General features: G+C 47.3%; 2 protein-coding genes across 7 annotated transcripts in view; both read right to left on the bottom strand.

The window, feature by feature from the left end:
• MAPRE1 (microtubule associated protein RP/EB family member 1) overlaps positions 1-9,519 on the bottom strand; it is a 30,728-nt gene extending 21,209 nt beyond the window's left edge. The window contains exons 1-2 of one of the 2 annotated variants that reach the window (XM_047852321.1): positions 9,424-9,519; positions 3,145-3,268 (exon numbers count right to left, since the gene is read on the bottom strand). In XM_047852321.1, coding sequence (XP_047708277.1) covers positions 3,145-3,265 — 121 coding nt within the window. In that variant the 5' untranslated portion in view covers positions 3,266-3,268; positions 9,424-9,519. Of the gene's footprint in view, positions 1-3,144; positions 3,269-9,106; positions 9,126-9,423 lie in introns of those variants that run through there. The other variant, XM_047852322.1, reaches the window with a different exon arrangement.
• Positions 9,520-13,324: 3,805 nt separating this feature from the next.
• DNMT3B (DNA methyltransferase 3 beta) overlaps positions 13,325-15,526 on the bottom strand; it is a 42,108-nt gene continuing 39,906 nt past the window's right edge. For all 5 annotated transcript variants that reach the window (XM_047852096.1, XM_047852100.1, XM_047852097.1 and 2 more), the window contains one exon: positions 13,325-14,924. In XM_047852096.1, coding sequence (XP_047708052.1) covers positions 14,783-14,924 — 142 coding nt within the window. In that variant the 3' untranslated portion in view covers positions 13,325-14,782. The remainder of the gene's footprint in view (positions 14,925-15,526) is intronic.

A 15,526-nucleotide genomic window follows, 5' to 3' on the forward strand; every position in this document is an offset into this window, starting at 1 on the left:
ATTATCACATATGCAGCAGAGTGTAGGCTCTGTGGTCAGAAAGATGTGGGTTCAAAACCAGGCTCTGTAATGCATAAGCTGTGCCCCACGGGCAGTCTCCTCTCTAAGACAAGCATGCTCCCTCCCCAGAGAGATCTACACTCACCTCCAGAGTCTGGCAAGAATCAGTATCTGAGAGCTATTTTTACAGACGAGCCTCAGAACAGCCCAATAGGTGGGCCTGGTCCTACTTCCCTAGTTTACAGATGAGGAACTAGAACGTGGAGGGACACGTCCAAAATCACATGGCTCAGAGCAGACTGAAGCCTCTTCATGCCCAGTCCTGACTATCCACAGCAGCTCCCTGTCTGAATGAGATAAATCTGGAGCCAGATCATATATGTACCACTTATCTACACATGAAAAGAGTTCTCATTTTCCAATTGAGTAAGTGAAATATACCTCAGAGTATATATATGGAAAGAGATAAATTTTAGGGAGAAATTGCTGGTGAAAAAGCTGGCCCCAATGAAAATTAGGATGACCTCATCCCCGCATTAGTCACAAATCACGGGGCAAACAAGTGCTTTGAGAGCCTCAAACAAATGGGGATGCAGTGATGGGACTGAGGAAGTGAACGGAAACCAGGGGAAAGGCAGCGCAGATCTAAGGCTGACAACCTGTGCCCGCACCCAACCTGTGCCCACTACGACTGAGAAACAAGCATGACTCATAGGCACCATTTCACTACAGAACTTTACATGAAGCCTTCCTCTGACCACCTGTAAAACCCAGGTTAAACATCCCAGGGGATATAACAAGCCAAGCAAGTGAAACTAAGAGCAAGACTAGAACCTAGCTATAAAATAAGGAAGTACAGAAGCTGAATTCATTAAAAAAAAAAAAAAAAAACACATAAATGAAAGCAGTCATTTTATTTTTAATGTTTATTTTTGAGAGAGACAGAGAGACAGAGAGACAGAGTGTGAGTGGGGGAGGGGCAGAGAGAGAGGGGACACAGAATCCGAAGAAGGCTCCAGGCTCTGAGCTGTCCACACAGAGCCTGACACAAGGCTCGAACTCACGGACTGAGAGATCATGACCTGATCTAAAGTCAGACGCTTAACCAACTGAACACCCAGGTGCTCCTGAAACCAGTCAGTTTAAATCAATACAAATGGCACCACTAAAGGAAAAGTCTGGAGAGCAAGTAGGGCATAGGAGCTGAAGAACATCGGCTCGATTTAAACAACGGTTCAAGTCTCAATTCTGTTCTTGGTTGTATAACTGGGGACTTGTTACTCAATTTCTCTAAGCCCATTTCCTCATCTGTAAACTGAGGTTAATAAACATCTCTACTTCATGAAAATATAGTGAGAGTTACACGAAGAGATACTGGAAAAACATTTACGTGGCCCTGCCACGTAAGCGTTCAATTAAAGGACCGCTACTGTTACTACCAATGAGAAGCTGAGGGTTCTAATTCTCTACCCCACAAACAAGATTAACAACTGAAGGAGCAGCAGAATACACATCTCATCCTTCTGGCATATTTTTGACCCCACCTCCTATCTGTAGTAGATCCAATTCTGGTAACCCCAACACAATCCTTATCATGTCAGGACAGTCAGGAGCAGGTAGCACAACCCTCAAAAGGTGAGACAGAAAGTCTTCAGGGGACATAGAAACCAATAACACCTTCATGAAAAATAATTACCAAGAGCCTGAAGTTCATACCCTTTAATCTAGTAATTCCATTTCTAGAAATCACTATGGAAAAATTAGAAACTACCTAAATGTCCCCAGTCAGGAAGATGTTAAACAACTCCAGCATATCCAAAGAAATAGTACATAGCCATTAAATTTTTTTTTTTAATGTTTATTTATTTTTGACAGAGAGAGAGAGACAGAGCATGAGCGGGGTAAGGGCAGAGAGAGAGGGAGACACAGAATCCGAAGCAGGCTCCAGGCTCTGAGCTGTCAGCACAGAGCCCCATGCGGGGCTCCAACTCACAGATTGCGAGATCATGACCTGAGCCAAAGTCAGACGCTCAACCGACTGAGCCACCCAGGCGCCCCATACGTAGCCATTAAAAATAAGCCATTTTTCAGAGCACCTGGGGGCGCTCAACTGGATAAGCATCAGACTTCAGCTCTGGTCATGATCTCATGATTCGTGAGTTCAAGCCCCCACATCAGGCTCTGTGCTGACAGCACAGAGATGTCAGCTTCAGATCCTCTGTCCCCCTCTCTCTGTCCCTCCCCCACTTGTCCTCATTTTCTCTCAAAAATAAACGTTTAAAAAAAAAAATAAGTCATCTCTTGGGGTACCTGGCTCAGCTGGTTAAGCAGATGGCTCTTGGTTTGGGCTCAGGTCATGCTCTCATGGTTTGTGAGTTCAAGCCCTGGGTCGGGCTCTGTGCTGACAGTGCAGAGCCTGCTTGGGATTCTCTCTCTGCCCTTCCCATACTCATGTGTGTATGCATGCTTTCTCTCTTTCTCAAAATAAATAAATAAACTTTAAACAACAAAGTCATTTTTATGACAGTGAATGACACCAGAGAACATTCACAACATAGTTAACTGAAAAAAGCTGGGACATACACAAATATATATATGTGCACAGAAAAGTGAAAGCAAACCCCAAGGGCAGTTTTCTCTGAATACTGAAACTATGGGCATTTTTTATTTTCTTCTTTTCAGTTTTCTGAATGTCAATTAGTATACACAAAAACAAAACACGTTTTTGTTCTTGTTTTAAATCATTACCTCTCCGCGAAATCCTTGTTAAACAACAGTTCAATAAAACTGTGGTTGAGATGGCATTTGCAGGTCTTTGGTCTTGTGCTACTTGGGAATAAGAAATGCCACTGATAAAATATAAAACTAGAACAATTATAATTTCCATCTTCAAATAAAATATTTCAAATCTGGACGCACAAGCGTGCAGATGGAAAAGCCGGGCTAGGCAGCAGGCGGCAGGATGTAGAGATGGTGGCACGCGGGCCAGAAGCACCCTCTCAGCACAGTTCCTTCTAGAAGTGGAACTAGGGCAGGGTTGACACAGAACCTGAACCAGTGGCCTCTGCAGTCAGATACAGGCCTGTGCATTCCTAAAGGACCTGCAGGCTTTCCTGGAAAAATGGCGTAGTGGATTTCTCTTACCTGAACACAACTGTTCAATCTTTGTCAGATTCAGCTGCAGAGACTCATTGATCCAGGCCAGCATGTCATGTCGACTTAGGTTATCACTGGTGACGGACGTTGAGTATACGTTCACTGCCATCTTCTACAGGTGAGGAAGCAGGTGAGGAAAAGAGAAGGGCTCACATTATTAGGCATGCAAGGGAGAGCAAGCCATTTCCTGGAGAGTCACCCAAACCTGTAGTACACAATTTTTAAGCTTCACATTCTTCCCCAAGAGGCCAAATCAAACACTATGATTCCACCCACCAGCTTGGAGTGCCACACATAAGCATGACCCTGGATGAATTGCCCAACACCCACCAGCCTAAAAGTTAGGCCCCATTCTAATGTGATTTGTATAAAGTTTGAAGATAACAAAGACACTATATAAAGAGATGATTAAATGCTTTATGAAGGAAGGCTAATGCATGAACAAGAATGTTCTCTGTTCAGAAAATGTCAGTCCAGGGGATCCTGGGTGGCTCAGTCGGTTAAGCATCCGACTATTAATTTCGGCTTGAGTCATGATCTCACAATTCATGGGTTTGAGCCCCACATTGGGCTCTGTGCTGACAGTGCAAAACCTGCTTGGGATTCTGTCTCCCACTCTGACCCTCCCCGCTTGCATGCTCCCTCGTTCACTCGCTCTCACTCTCTATCCCAAAATAAGAAAGAAAGAAAGAAAGAAAGAAAGAAAGAAAGAAAGAAAGAAAGAAAATGTCAGTCCAAACTTACCCATTACCGTATCAAAATGTTCACAGAAGTTTCCTTCAGAGTGGGCTTTTCTCTTTTAATGTTTATTTATTTATTTTGAGAGAGAGAGAGAGAGAGAGAGAGAGAGAGAGAGAAAGCACATGCTTGAGCAGAGGAGGGGCAGAGAGAGAAAGAGAGGGAGAGAGAATCCCAAACAGGCTCTGAGCTGTAAGCACAGAGCCCAATGTGGGGCTGGATCCCACGAACTATGAGATCATGACTTGAGCCGAAATCAAGAGTCAGACGCTTAACTGACTGAGCCACCCAGGCACCCCCAGATGGTGGGCTTTTATTAATTCCTCTTTTTGGTTTTCACTATTCTCCATATTTTCTTTAAAGACTATATCCACTTTTCTAATCAAAACAGTAAATAAAACTTCTCAAAACCCTAAGTACTACAAACATGTTGGGAAATAACCTTACAGTGAAGAGACCTTGCTGCTGTTCTCTGCTAAACCACCTGGGGACAGAAGACATCTAAGGAGCTTCACAGACACTTGTCATTTACCCCGACAACTCTCTGCAAGGTTCACCTCGTTCTCCTCATTTTACAGATGAGGAGAGAGGCTCAACATAGAAACCCTGGGAATGGCAGCCTAACCTGTCCAGCCCCACCATCCACATTCTCTCCCAGCCACTAGAAAATGCTGCCCCTCAACCTTCTGCCAGGCTTTCGGGTGCAAAGCAACAAACACACAGAAACACAGTAACTTAAAATGCTATTAAATGTGGATGCCATCATCATCCTCATTCAGTCAGCAAATGTACACCAAGCACTGTTCAAGGGCCAAAGAAATGGAAAAGCAAGAGAAACAAGTTGTCTGCCCACCGGTAGTTTCCGCTCTAGCAGTGGAAGTCTGACACAGACCAAACCCACAAACAAATGTCATTTCCTATCAACCATTTAGGAAGTAAGGGTGGTGGGGAATGTAGTCAGGGAAAGCCTCTCTGACTTGATGTTTGAGCTTAAGATTCAGAAGAACACAGCCACACTGAGATGTGAAAGGTGGCTGTGGCCCAGCAAGCAAGGAGAGCAGGAACAGAAGAGGAAAAAGAAATTAAGACACCAGATCACGTCAGGACTCCGTAGGCCAAGGTAAGGAGTTTCGATTTTATTCTGTAATTGTTAAAGAATCCATTGTGGGGATTTAAACAGGGTAGAATCACACTCTCATTTAAGTCTGTGAAGGGGTTCAGGGCAGCCCCCCACCCCACACCCCCAGAACGTGCCACTTTGGCATGTGGATTATTTTGAGCTGAAGGCACTCGAGACCCCGTGTGCACAAAAAACTTTTGTCCCTTCCTTAACCACACAGAAGAATCTAAACTGGGGGGTCTTTCCCAGGAAAAAGGGTTATTAGCAGAGATAAATGTTATGAGTGACCCATCTGTATGGTAGGGCAAACATCTAATTACCTGCTCTTATCGCCCTGTGAAGTGCATTCCTTTCCTCTGAAATCCCAGACCCCTCCTTAGAGGAACATAGACCTCATTTTGCCTGTCTTTGGAATTCCCGTGACCATGCAAATTCTCCATACATACACCTACTAAATTTGATTTTCTCCTGTTAATCTGTCTCATGTCAATTTGATTCTTAGTCCAGCTAGAAGAACCTTGAAGGGGACAAGAATTCTCATTCCCCGACATGTGAAAAAGACCAAATGACTTAACTGCTGGTAGAGGACTGTGGGAAAGGAAAACTCAAGCAATGTGAGTTAAGGTCAGGTTAATCCAGACCGAGTGAAATCTCTGGGCAATTACCAGGAGGACACACAACGAACTATAAAGGACTGGATTTCATAGTGACCTTGACACTTAGAATTTCTCTCATTTCCTGAGACATCAATATTACCAACTGGGGAAACAAAAACTCAAAGCAAATTTGGAACCATCATGAGACCTCATGCTCTCTCGTGGCACTTCCTTCCATCCACCTCGTGCCTACTACATGAGCTGGTTTTCCCACACGGGTTTCCTGCAAGCCTCATGAGTCACAGAGCTACCGAATGAGAGGGCTAGAAGAGACAGTGATCTACCCAACCAATCCCCTCTTTATGAGCAGGGGTGACTAAGGGTTGGCAGGATAAATAACTCATCAGGTCTGTGCTCTCACATCCCACATTCACCTATCCCCCACAGCACTTGGCACAGTGCCTTGCACACAGTGGGCATGCAATAAATGCTATTTGTCTTCAGATGGGCAGGACAGTGTCAAAGACAGAAAACTGTATCCATGTACACTTTTTTCAGAAAGCAAACCGTCAACGCTCTTGAGCTTTTAAATTCAGACGATAAAACCATTTTATACAGGAAGCCAACACAATTTAATTCCTGACTCCACTGGGAAATTAATTCCTGATCCCACAGTACTTCATTCAAATCTCTATGATAGGTATTATTACATTGGATTGTCATTATCTCTTCATTTCTGAATCATTTCAGATTTGGGCCAGGAGGCAATATGCTCTATGAAAAGAGCTGAGGATTTCCAGCTAAGAAGACCCGGGTTTGAGTGTGAGGCTGTCGCTCTTTCCCTGTATGACCCAGGGCAAGGTACTTAACTTCAGTACACCTCAGTTATCTTACGAGGGAATGCCACCTATCTAAAAATTACAGTGTGAGGTTTAAATGAGGTAAGGTACATAAAATACTCGGCGTGGTATCTGACACATACCAGGTATTAAACAAACAAGATCCAGGCAGGGAGGGGCCTTGTCTCACTCATCCTCCTACCTGCAGTGCCAAAAACAGTGCCCAAGACCTGCCCCACTATCTCTTATCCCCATCCACTGCAGCAGCCTTCAAATTAGTCTCACTGCTTCAATCTGTCCTTACACAGCAGCCACAAAGAATTTTCTGAATCATAAATCCGATCAAGTGTCTCCCCCGTTTAAAATCCCTGAATGAATAAATGTAACGCATATTGTGTGCAAAACACTATTACCGAGGACCAAGGAGAGATACATCCAAACAAAAAGCACGGTCACAGGCTAAGCACTTGTAATCTATTTTGGCCACATTCATACACACTGCGGGTATTGTATGTGTCATGCTACCATAAAATGTAAGCAGCTGGTTAAGCCACGTGTGTCTCCTGACCACACCCCAGCTCAGAAAACGTTAATGGCCTTTCATCATCATATAATTTAAAACTCTTTCATTAGCAGTACATTAATACCTGGTCCCATGTGCTCCGCAAACTCTGCAGCCACTAAAGACATGGGGTCAGGCACCCTGTGGACATGCAATAAACATCCACTGACTCAACCAATTAATTGGCTCTTCCAGGCAGTCAAAACAGAGCCTAGTTCTCAGAGCTACAGTACAGCTACCTACAGCTTCCCCCGTAAGAATTCCATTGCTTGGCTTCAATGGCACACCCCATGACCATCATGCAAGCCTCACCTTTAGAAGGCTCCATGATCCAGGTTTCAACTGCCTTGAAAAAGCTCTTTAACCTCCCCAGGTATCTGTCCTCCTTCACTGTTCTCCTTGCAGGCTCTGAAACCCATTCTGATTGGATGCTGGCTGAGGAGCACCCTATTACTTCCAAGGAACCATAGTGAGCCCTATGGAAAGGGGGAGGGAAGGTGCCACCAGACAAAAGCCATGTGACCCTTTCTGGATCACAAATGGCTCACCTGTGAACAGTGAAGAATACATTCTGCACAAGGTGGTGGTGAGGATTACATGAAATCTAAGTGAAAACACTTCAGTGAAAAGCACATCATGTCTTGAGCTTCTCTGTGTGCCAGAAACTGTGCCAGGCACTTTGACACACCACCACAAGGGGCACATTGCTATGAAACACACTAGCTCTCAGGGAGGTAGCATAATACAGGTGTTGAGAGCCTCAACTCTTGCATCACAGATGTGGCTTCAGTCAATTGCTGGACAGTATAAAGCAAATCACTTGACCTCTGAGAGTCTCAGTCCCTTATTTGTAGAAAGGAACACGGGATTGGGGAGCCTGGGTGGCTCAGTCGGTTCAGCACCCAACTCGTGGTTTCAGCTCAGGTCATGATCTCACGGTTCATGAGTTCCAGCCCCGGGTCAGGGCTCCGTGCTGACAGTGAAGAACCTGCTCAGGATGCTCTCTCCCCCTCCCTCTGCCCCTTCCCCGTGCACACATGTGCTCGTGCTCTCTCTCTCTCAAAATAAATAAACTTAAAAAAAAAAAATGAACAGGGGGGCCTGGGCAGTTCAGTTGGTTAAGCTCTGACTTCGGCTCAGGTGATGATCTCACAGTTTGTGAGTCTGAGCCCCACATCGGGCTCTGCTGACAGCTCAGAGCCTGGTGCCTGCTTGGGATTCTTTGTCTCCCTCTCTCTCTGCCTCTGTCTCCCTCCCACTCAAACTGTCTCTCTCGCTCTCTCTCAAAAATAAACATTAAAAGATTTTAAAAAATGAACATAGGATCTCTTAGAGATAGTGTGATATTAAATGATACAATGCCACAGCAAGCACTTAACACAATACCTGGCACATAGCATATGCCCAACTAGCAAATAGCTATTATTATCAAATTCTATCGCTTCTTGGCCTTTTGGCTAAGATCAAGTGTATTATTATCACAATTCTTACAGCACCCCAACAGGAAGTGAATGCCAGGTTTAGTGTACCTTCCCTTCAATGGGCCTCAGGATCTTCATCTTCAAAATGGGGCAGAGGGTGAACTCTGACCTGAAGCACCTCAGGGCAGCTGTGAAGCAGGGACTGGAAAAGCACTGTTCCTATCACCCTGTTATACTGTCTTCATAGTAATTATATGAAATTATCCCGAAATTATCTTGTCCATATATTCATTTTCTTATTTCCTATCTGTCTCCCCACCACAAGGCAGACGCCTTTGCCTCCTGCTCCCGGGTTATAGCCAACGCTCAGCACACCTAGTACTTAGTAGGCGCTCAACAAATACCGCATGACGAAAGGAAGGAGTCCATTGAGCTGGCCTACTTCTTGCCCCATAATGTGATAAAAGCTTTCTGTAGTCTTATCATTGTCCCCGTTTTACAGATGAGGAGACTAAGGCCGTGAGGTTCCAGCACCTGCCCAAGGTCGCACCGCAAGGAATGGAACCCAGGTCTGAATTCAAAACCGAACGCTTGACCACCAGGCGACAGCTTCCTACAGTGGGGGTCCCCAGAGCTCCTAGCAGGATTCACTTCAACCACACACACCCCCTTACCCAGACTGGCCAACCCGGAACAGCCCGCTACCGCTGTCCCGGTCCCACACCTAGGCCGCGGCCCAGAAGCCCCCACGCTACCGAGGGGCAGCCCCCACTTCCGGCCCGAGGCCCCGCCCATGGCAGAACTCGGCGCGCGCCCCCAGCCCAGTCCGCGCGCGCCGGGTCACGGCCCCGCCCTTCCCCCCACCCGACCCGATCTGCATGGCCTCGAGGAGCGGCCCAGGCATTGCCCGCAAGGCCCGCCGGTGCCTGCCCGGCCCGAAGCCCACCCGGCCACCCCCCGGCCGCCGCCCCGTGCCCGCTAGCCGGCTCACCGGCTCTCGGCGGGACCGCGTCCACTGCCTGTGCCCGGCTTCGGTTCCGTCTTCGTCTCGTTCAAACCGCCCGACCCCGCCCGCCCGCCCGCGCGATGACCTCACACGCACCCCCCGCCCCGTTACGCGCAGACGTACAGGCTCGTCAGTCCCCGCCGGCTCCTTTTATAGAGAGGGACTGAGCCGCGCGCCAGGGGCGGGGCCCGGCCAGTGATAGACTGCTCGGGCGCCCCGGGGGCGGGACGCCGGCTGCCAGGGCAATCAGCCACGTGGTCTGCCGAAGCCAATGAGATCCCGCCCCAGTCCGGGTTTGCCTGCCTAGTAGGAAGAATCCAGTTACAAATTCCCCACCCCAGGAGTCAAAAAAAAAAAAAAAAAAAATCGGTATTACAATGAATTTCTACAAAAATGGGCTATTGGATAATAAAGATACTTGGTAGGAGCTTTGAGGAAAGACTTAAAAGTCACCTCAGAGACATCCTGTGAACACTCTGTTATGACCCTGTGATCTCATCATCCTTTTATTTTCCTCTCAGTGCCTATGAAGTCCTCGTGTTTATTCGTTTATGCCTTTGTCTGCCTTTCCTTAAGTTCCACAAAAGCAAGGATCTTCTCAGTCTGTGTCCCACTGCCTGACTTTGCTGAAAGAATGAGTTACACCCACTTTAAAGAAGAGGAAGCTGAGGTTCCGAGATTGACTTGCCCAGCATCACAGAAGCTGACTCAGGTTTTGAGCTGGGTTTTGTCTAGGTATCATTTATTCATGCGTCCCACAAATATTTTTTTCTGATCAATCAGGCCCTAGGTATTTCATAGTAAGCAAAAACCAGACATAGCCTCTGAGCTTTTAGTTGTGACTAAAAGTAAGCTCTATGGGGGCGGCTGGGTGGCTCAGTCGGTTAAGCTTCAGACTTCGGCTCAGGTCGTGATCTCCCGTCGTTAAGTTCCAGCACAGCCTGGCGCTCTTTGTTCAGAGCGTGGGGCCTGCTTGGGATTCTGTGTCTCCCCCTCTCTGTGCCCCTCCCCCTGATTGTGCTGTCTTTCTCTCTCTCTAAGATAAATATATATATATATATATATATATATATATATATATATATATATATATAAATTGAGGTATGTAAGCTCTAGGCCCAAAGAGGGGCTCAAACTCTTGACCCAAGTTAAAAAGTCCCAGCCTCTACCAACTGAGCCAGCCAGACGCCCCTAGCCTCTGAGTTTTTTTGTTGTTGTTTTAATTTTTTTTAATGTTTATTTTGAGAGAGAGATAGAACAAGCCAGGGAGGGGCAGAGAGAGAGAGAGAAATTCTAAGCAGGCTCCACACTGTCAGTGCAGAGCCTGATGTGGGGCTCGAACTCACGAACTGTGAGATCATGAGCTGAAATCAAGAGTAGAATGTTTAACTGACTGAGGCACCCAAGTGCCCCTAGCCTCTGAGCTTTTAAGTTTCCAGTCTGAATGTTACTCAGGAGGGTGCTAGCCAAGATTATCTGGGTCAGATTAAGCCTTGACTGCAAAAGGGCAGAGAATAGTGAAAAAAAAAGTTTCTCTCCAGCAGGAAAAATAGCTTTGAAGACTTCAACATGGGTTTTTAAGCAATTATTTTAACATGGGAGTGATCTCTATTGCAGGTAGAATATGTGAGTTCCCTCTCCAAAAACAAAACAAAAAGTATGACTTCAAGGCCTAAGCTTTCCAAACGTATGACAAGTTTACTGAGCTAAAAACTGGTGTTGGGAGGTCTCGGCTGCTTTAGGCACTTCACGAGCTCAAGGGAGAGAAGACTACAAAACTAAGTTATAATACAGTGTGCTTTGTGCTAAGATAAATTCTCCTATCTATCCACAGGGAAGGAGGACTCAGATCAGGAAAGGGCTTCTAATCCTGCCTTGAATGGGGGCAAAGAAGGCTTCCTGGGAGAGTAAGAACTGGAGGACTAGTTTGGCAAGGAGGCTGTTCCGGACAGCATGTGCAAAGACTCAGAGTAAATATCACCAACTCCAGTAATGCCCACCTGTTTCCCTTCTTCGATGCTGAGACCTCAGGATGAACCAAGGCTCAGAGAGGACACTAGGTTATAAGGCCTGAAACACTGCGATTTATGCATGGCTCTGTATATTTCACAAGTTTCAAAAATAAATAACCAAGGGCAATGCGTGGTTCTAGAATGGATACTGGATATTTCTGCAAGATCCCTTCCACGGAACTCTGGGGTGCCAGATCCCAAAGCCACCCCCGTCAATTCTCCCTAACAAGGAGCAAGGGGACCCTAACATGATCGAGGGGCGGGGGGGGGGGGGGGGGGTGGGAGGTGGTGATGAACACAACTTGAACACAAGATGCTGTTGCATCATCAGCCCAGCACCCGGGGGATTATTGCCCTGCTTTTCCTTAAGACTTTAATACATGAATAAATATCGAATGTCACCATCACTACCAGTACCCAGGCATTAACACTGCGCTGACTAGTGGCTTTTGTTATCACAAAGCCATCCCGTACACATGAGGGCTTACATGTCAGGCACCAGACAAAGCTCTTTACCCAGATCATGCCCTTGAACACTCACAGCAGCCCTAGGAAGTGGGCAGGATTTATGCTCCTTACCTGCTAAAGATGTTATCTTCCTGGATAGAGCTCCAGACAACTGGAAGACTGTTCCAGAAAAGGCCTACAGGTAACACGAGGTCCAACCCCTTCCCCCAGAATGTTCGTCGCATTTTCCCCCTTGCCGTCGGGCCAGGGATCATGGAGACACCAACATAGCCCCCCCATCTCGTTTAAAGAACAGCTCCGACAGCCCCTCCAAAGCCAACCCCCAACCTGCCCCACAAATGGACCAGGCCACCCAAGAGCCGCTCACCTGGAGGGCTAGTCCACCTCCTCTCTTGGGGATTCGAGGCCGGGGCTGTTTATTTCGCTTCATTCTGCCCTGGTATTCGGTGCAGCACTGCACACCAACCCGGCTTAATAGGGCAGCCGAGGCCCCTGGGACCTCAACACCTCAGGAGTGCCAGCCCGCTTGCTAATTGCCAACCGTCTCACCATGGTGTCTTCCAAAACGTTCCTCATCCCCCATTCCAACATTGGCCTTAATAAGGCCCACAACTACAGTCATGGAGGTGGCCAGGACTAGAACACTTTTTACAGGAAGAGGCTTATATAGTTGCCATGTGCAGCTGATGTTCAATTGACTCATTGCATGTGCAGCCGTTTACAAACCTTTTTCCCTCGGCAGGCATCAGCTGACCGAGATGAACCTCGGGAGAGGCACTGAAATTTTTCACTGGCTCCTAGTCCCTAACCAAAGGCTAGATCTAGTAGATCTAGTGATAGGACTATGGCATGATGGGCTGGGGTATTGGGACACCTGGCTGGCCGGCTGGGAAAGTCCTGCAGAGCAACGGGGATACTCTACCCAAAGAGGTGCGGCCACAGGTTAGATTCCTAGGGCCATTACCGTGAGTCCTGTGACTGAACAGGGACAGGACAACTTGGGAGTAGTGCATCCGGGTGCAAGGGATTCCAACCAAGGTGTAGAGAACTGAGAGAAGCAGCCTTGGGATTCTGGAGTCCTTAATCATCTTGATCAGCTACCCAAGAGCTATAAGAAACAGCCTGGAGGGGTACTTGGGTGGCTCAGTCCTTTGAGTGTGACTGTTGACTTTGGCTCGGGTCATGATCCCAGAGTACTGGGACTGGGCCCGGCATCAGCAACAGGCTTGAGTGTGGAGCCTGCTTAGGATTCTCTCTCCCACTCTCCCCGGCCTGCATTCACTCTCACTTCTACACTGTGCTTGCTGCGTGAACCAAGGGCCTACTTCGACTCCCACCTATTCCACTGGAATCAGGCCCTCCCACGTCCCACCCATCTGACCTGCAAAAGAAGGGACACCAGACTGTTAGAGAAATACTGATTTTAATTCAACATAAGGTAAACTCTAGGCATCTGTCATTTTTCAGCCTAAAAATTAGCAAGACTGTTGAAACAAGGCACAATTTTCCCCCATACTTGTTACGTGGCTCCAGTTACAAAAAAAAAAAAACTTTTTATGAAAATGTTAAAACATAAAAATAGAAGTCTGTGATTTAAAAAAAAAAGTGTATAAAAAAATTCCCACAAAACCTGTCAACGTTGTTCCTTATTCTACAAAATAGCACCAGTAAGAAGAGTAAAAGGTGTTAAAAACCATTACGACAGCATTTCTGAAATGCAGCTTTCCCGACCTCCCATTCCCCCTAAAAACAACTTCTCATGGAATACAAAAGGACTTTAAAATCTCTGGAAGGAGGGTCGAGCTTTTATTGCAGTTTCCCCCTGCAATCTCTTAGATGAGGGGAGAGTGCAGGGAATGTGCTTGTGCCCCGGCTGTCATTGCTTCTCAGTTTAGAAAAAGGCTGAGGAATTGGGGTATCCTACTTCTAATGTGGAGACCTGTGCCTGCAAAGTAGTCTGGAAGGGTGCATTTTGGGGGTGGGCAGGGATGTCTTACCTAAGCCTACTCCTTTGTTCCCTTCTAGTGGGGAAGAGGGAGATAGCGAGAAGCCATACCTGTCCGCATAATATATGGCAATTTATACCCAGCCCACCCCTTCCTGAGCTCCCCGGAGGGTTCTATTGCAGTCACTGGGAGGGATATCGCTAACGGTGGTCCTCCCTGTGGGTCTGTGGGGGGGAAAATAGCCCTGAATGTGATGATGAGGTCATCCCTGCTGAAATCATCATCATTACAGAAAATATTCTACACGGGCCCTGACAGCGGGTCCCAGCCCTTTATACTGAGGCCAGGGGAATGTGCTAGGGAAAATTCAAGAATGACATAGACGTCATCTCCTCTTCTGCTAGCCCTAGGAAGAAAAACATCCAGGGCCCTTAAAATGTCCCTTAGCTACATGTCTACCACTGCAGTCCTGGGAAACAAGGAGCCGCAGATGTTTTTTAAAAATCATAGTCTTGGGATAACTGTCTTGGGTGATTTTTCAGCATTAACCTGAGTATTGGAGGGCTGTTGGCACTGTGGTTTTGGTATCTTAGCCATTGTTTCTCTGAGCGGTAAACCCGGGAGGGGAAAAAAAAAAAAAAAACCATCTTACTACCTACTTCAAGTTTTAAAAATTTTAGAAGACAAAACGAGCACCGTGTTTGGCCACTCCTAGCAGCCAGGTCTGAATTGTGCACAAGGAGGCAGCACCTCAGGCTTTCCCTGCCAGGAGGGGGTCGCATGGCTCTGCTCCTGCCAAGGATAGGTGGCGCAACCCCACAACGCGGAGCAGAGGAAGGGCAGAGCTGAGGCTGTACCTCCTGGGTCCTGGCTCTGCCCCACATGCCCCAGTGCTCCTGGGCTCTGGGTGCCTGGGGGCTATTCACAGGCAAAGTAGTCCTTCAGGGGGGCGAAGAGGTGTCGGATGACAGGCACACTCCAGGACCTCCCAAGCAGCTTCTGGCGGGCACCACGGCCCATGTTGGACACATCCGTGTAGTGTACAGGAAAGCCGAAGATCCTGGCGGGAGGCACCAGAGTACAAAGACAGGGAGTCAGAAGCGCCCCCCTCCACCACGCTTAGCACCTCTGGAAGATCTTAAACGTGAACAGTATGGCACTGTTCTTTCTGCCCTTTATCCCATCAGGCCAATCAGGCCTGCACACGAGCCCTCTCTTGACCCCCAGAGGTCAGGCCCACCGGTTCTTCAGCACATGAGGGCAGGGTTCCTCTATGAGGATGTCTGTTTTGTGCATACCCAAGCCTTAGCACTGTGCTCCTGGCGCACAGCTGGTGCTCAGTGGACCTTTCCCATAAGAATGAGTGAATAAATGAATGGATGGATGAGTGAATGCATGCCAAGAAAGCCAGACAGCAAGCAAAGAGACATGTATCTGCCTTCAGACCACAAGATGAGAAAAGTTAGGCAATCTCCCTAATAAGAAATAAGGACACTTCCAGAAATGGATCAGCATGTGCTCAAATAATTAACCGTGACTACATTGACTTATCCTGCATTTTCTTTCTCTCTTCAAAGCCAGTTGTTAGATCAGGGTCCAAGCTGGACGTAACGCAGGTGGCAACCAAATATACCAAGAGCTTCCTCTATGGGATTCTACCAG

This window comes from Prionailurus viverrinus, chromosome A3 (assembly GCF_022837055.1).
Source record: "Prionailurus viverrinus isolate Anna chromosome A3, UM_Priviv_1.0, whole genome shotgun sequence".
Taxonomy (NCBI): domain Eukaryota; kingdom Metazoa; phylum Chordata; class Mammalia; order Carnivora; family Felidae; genus Prionailurus; species Prionailurus viverrinus.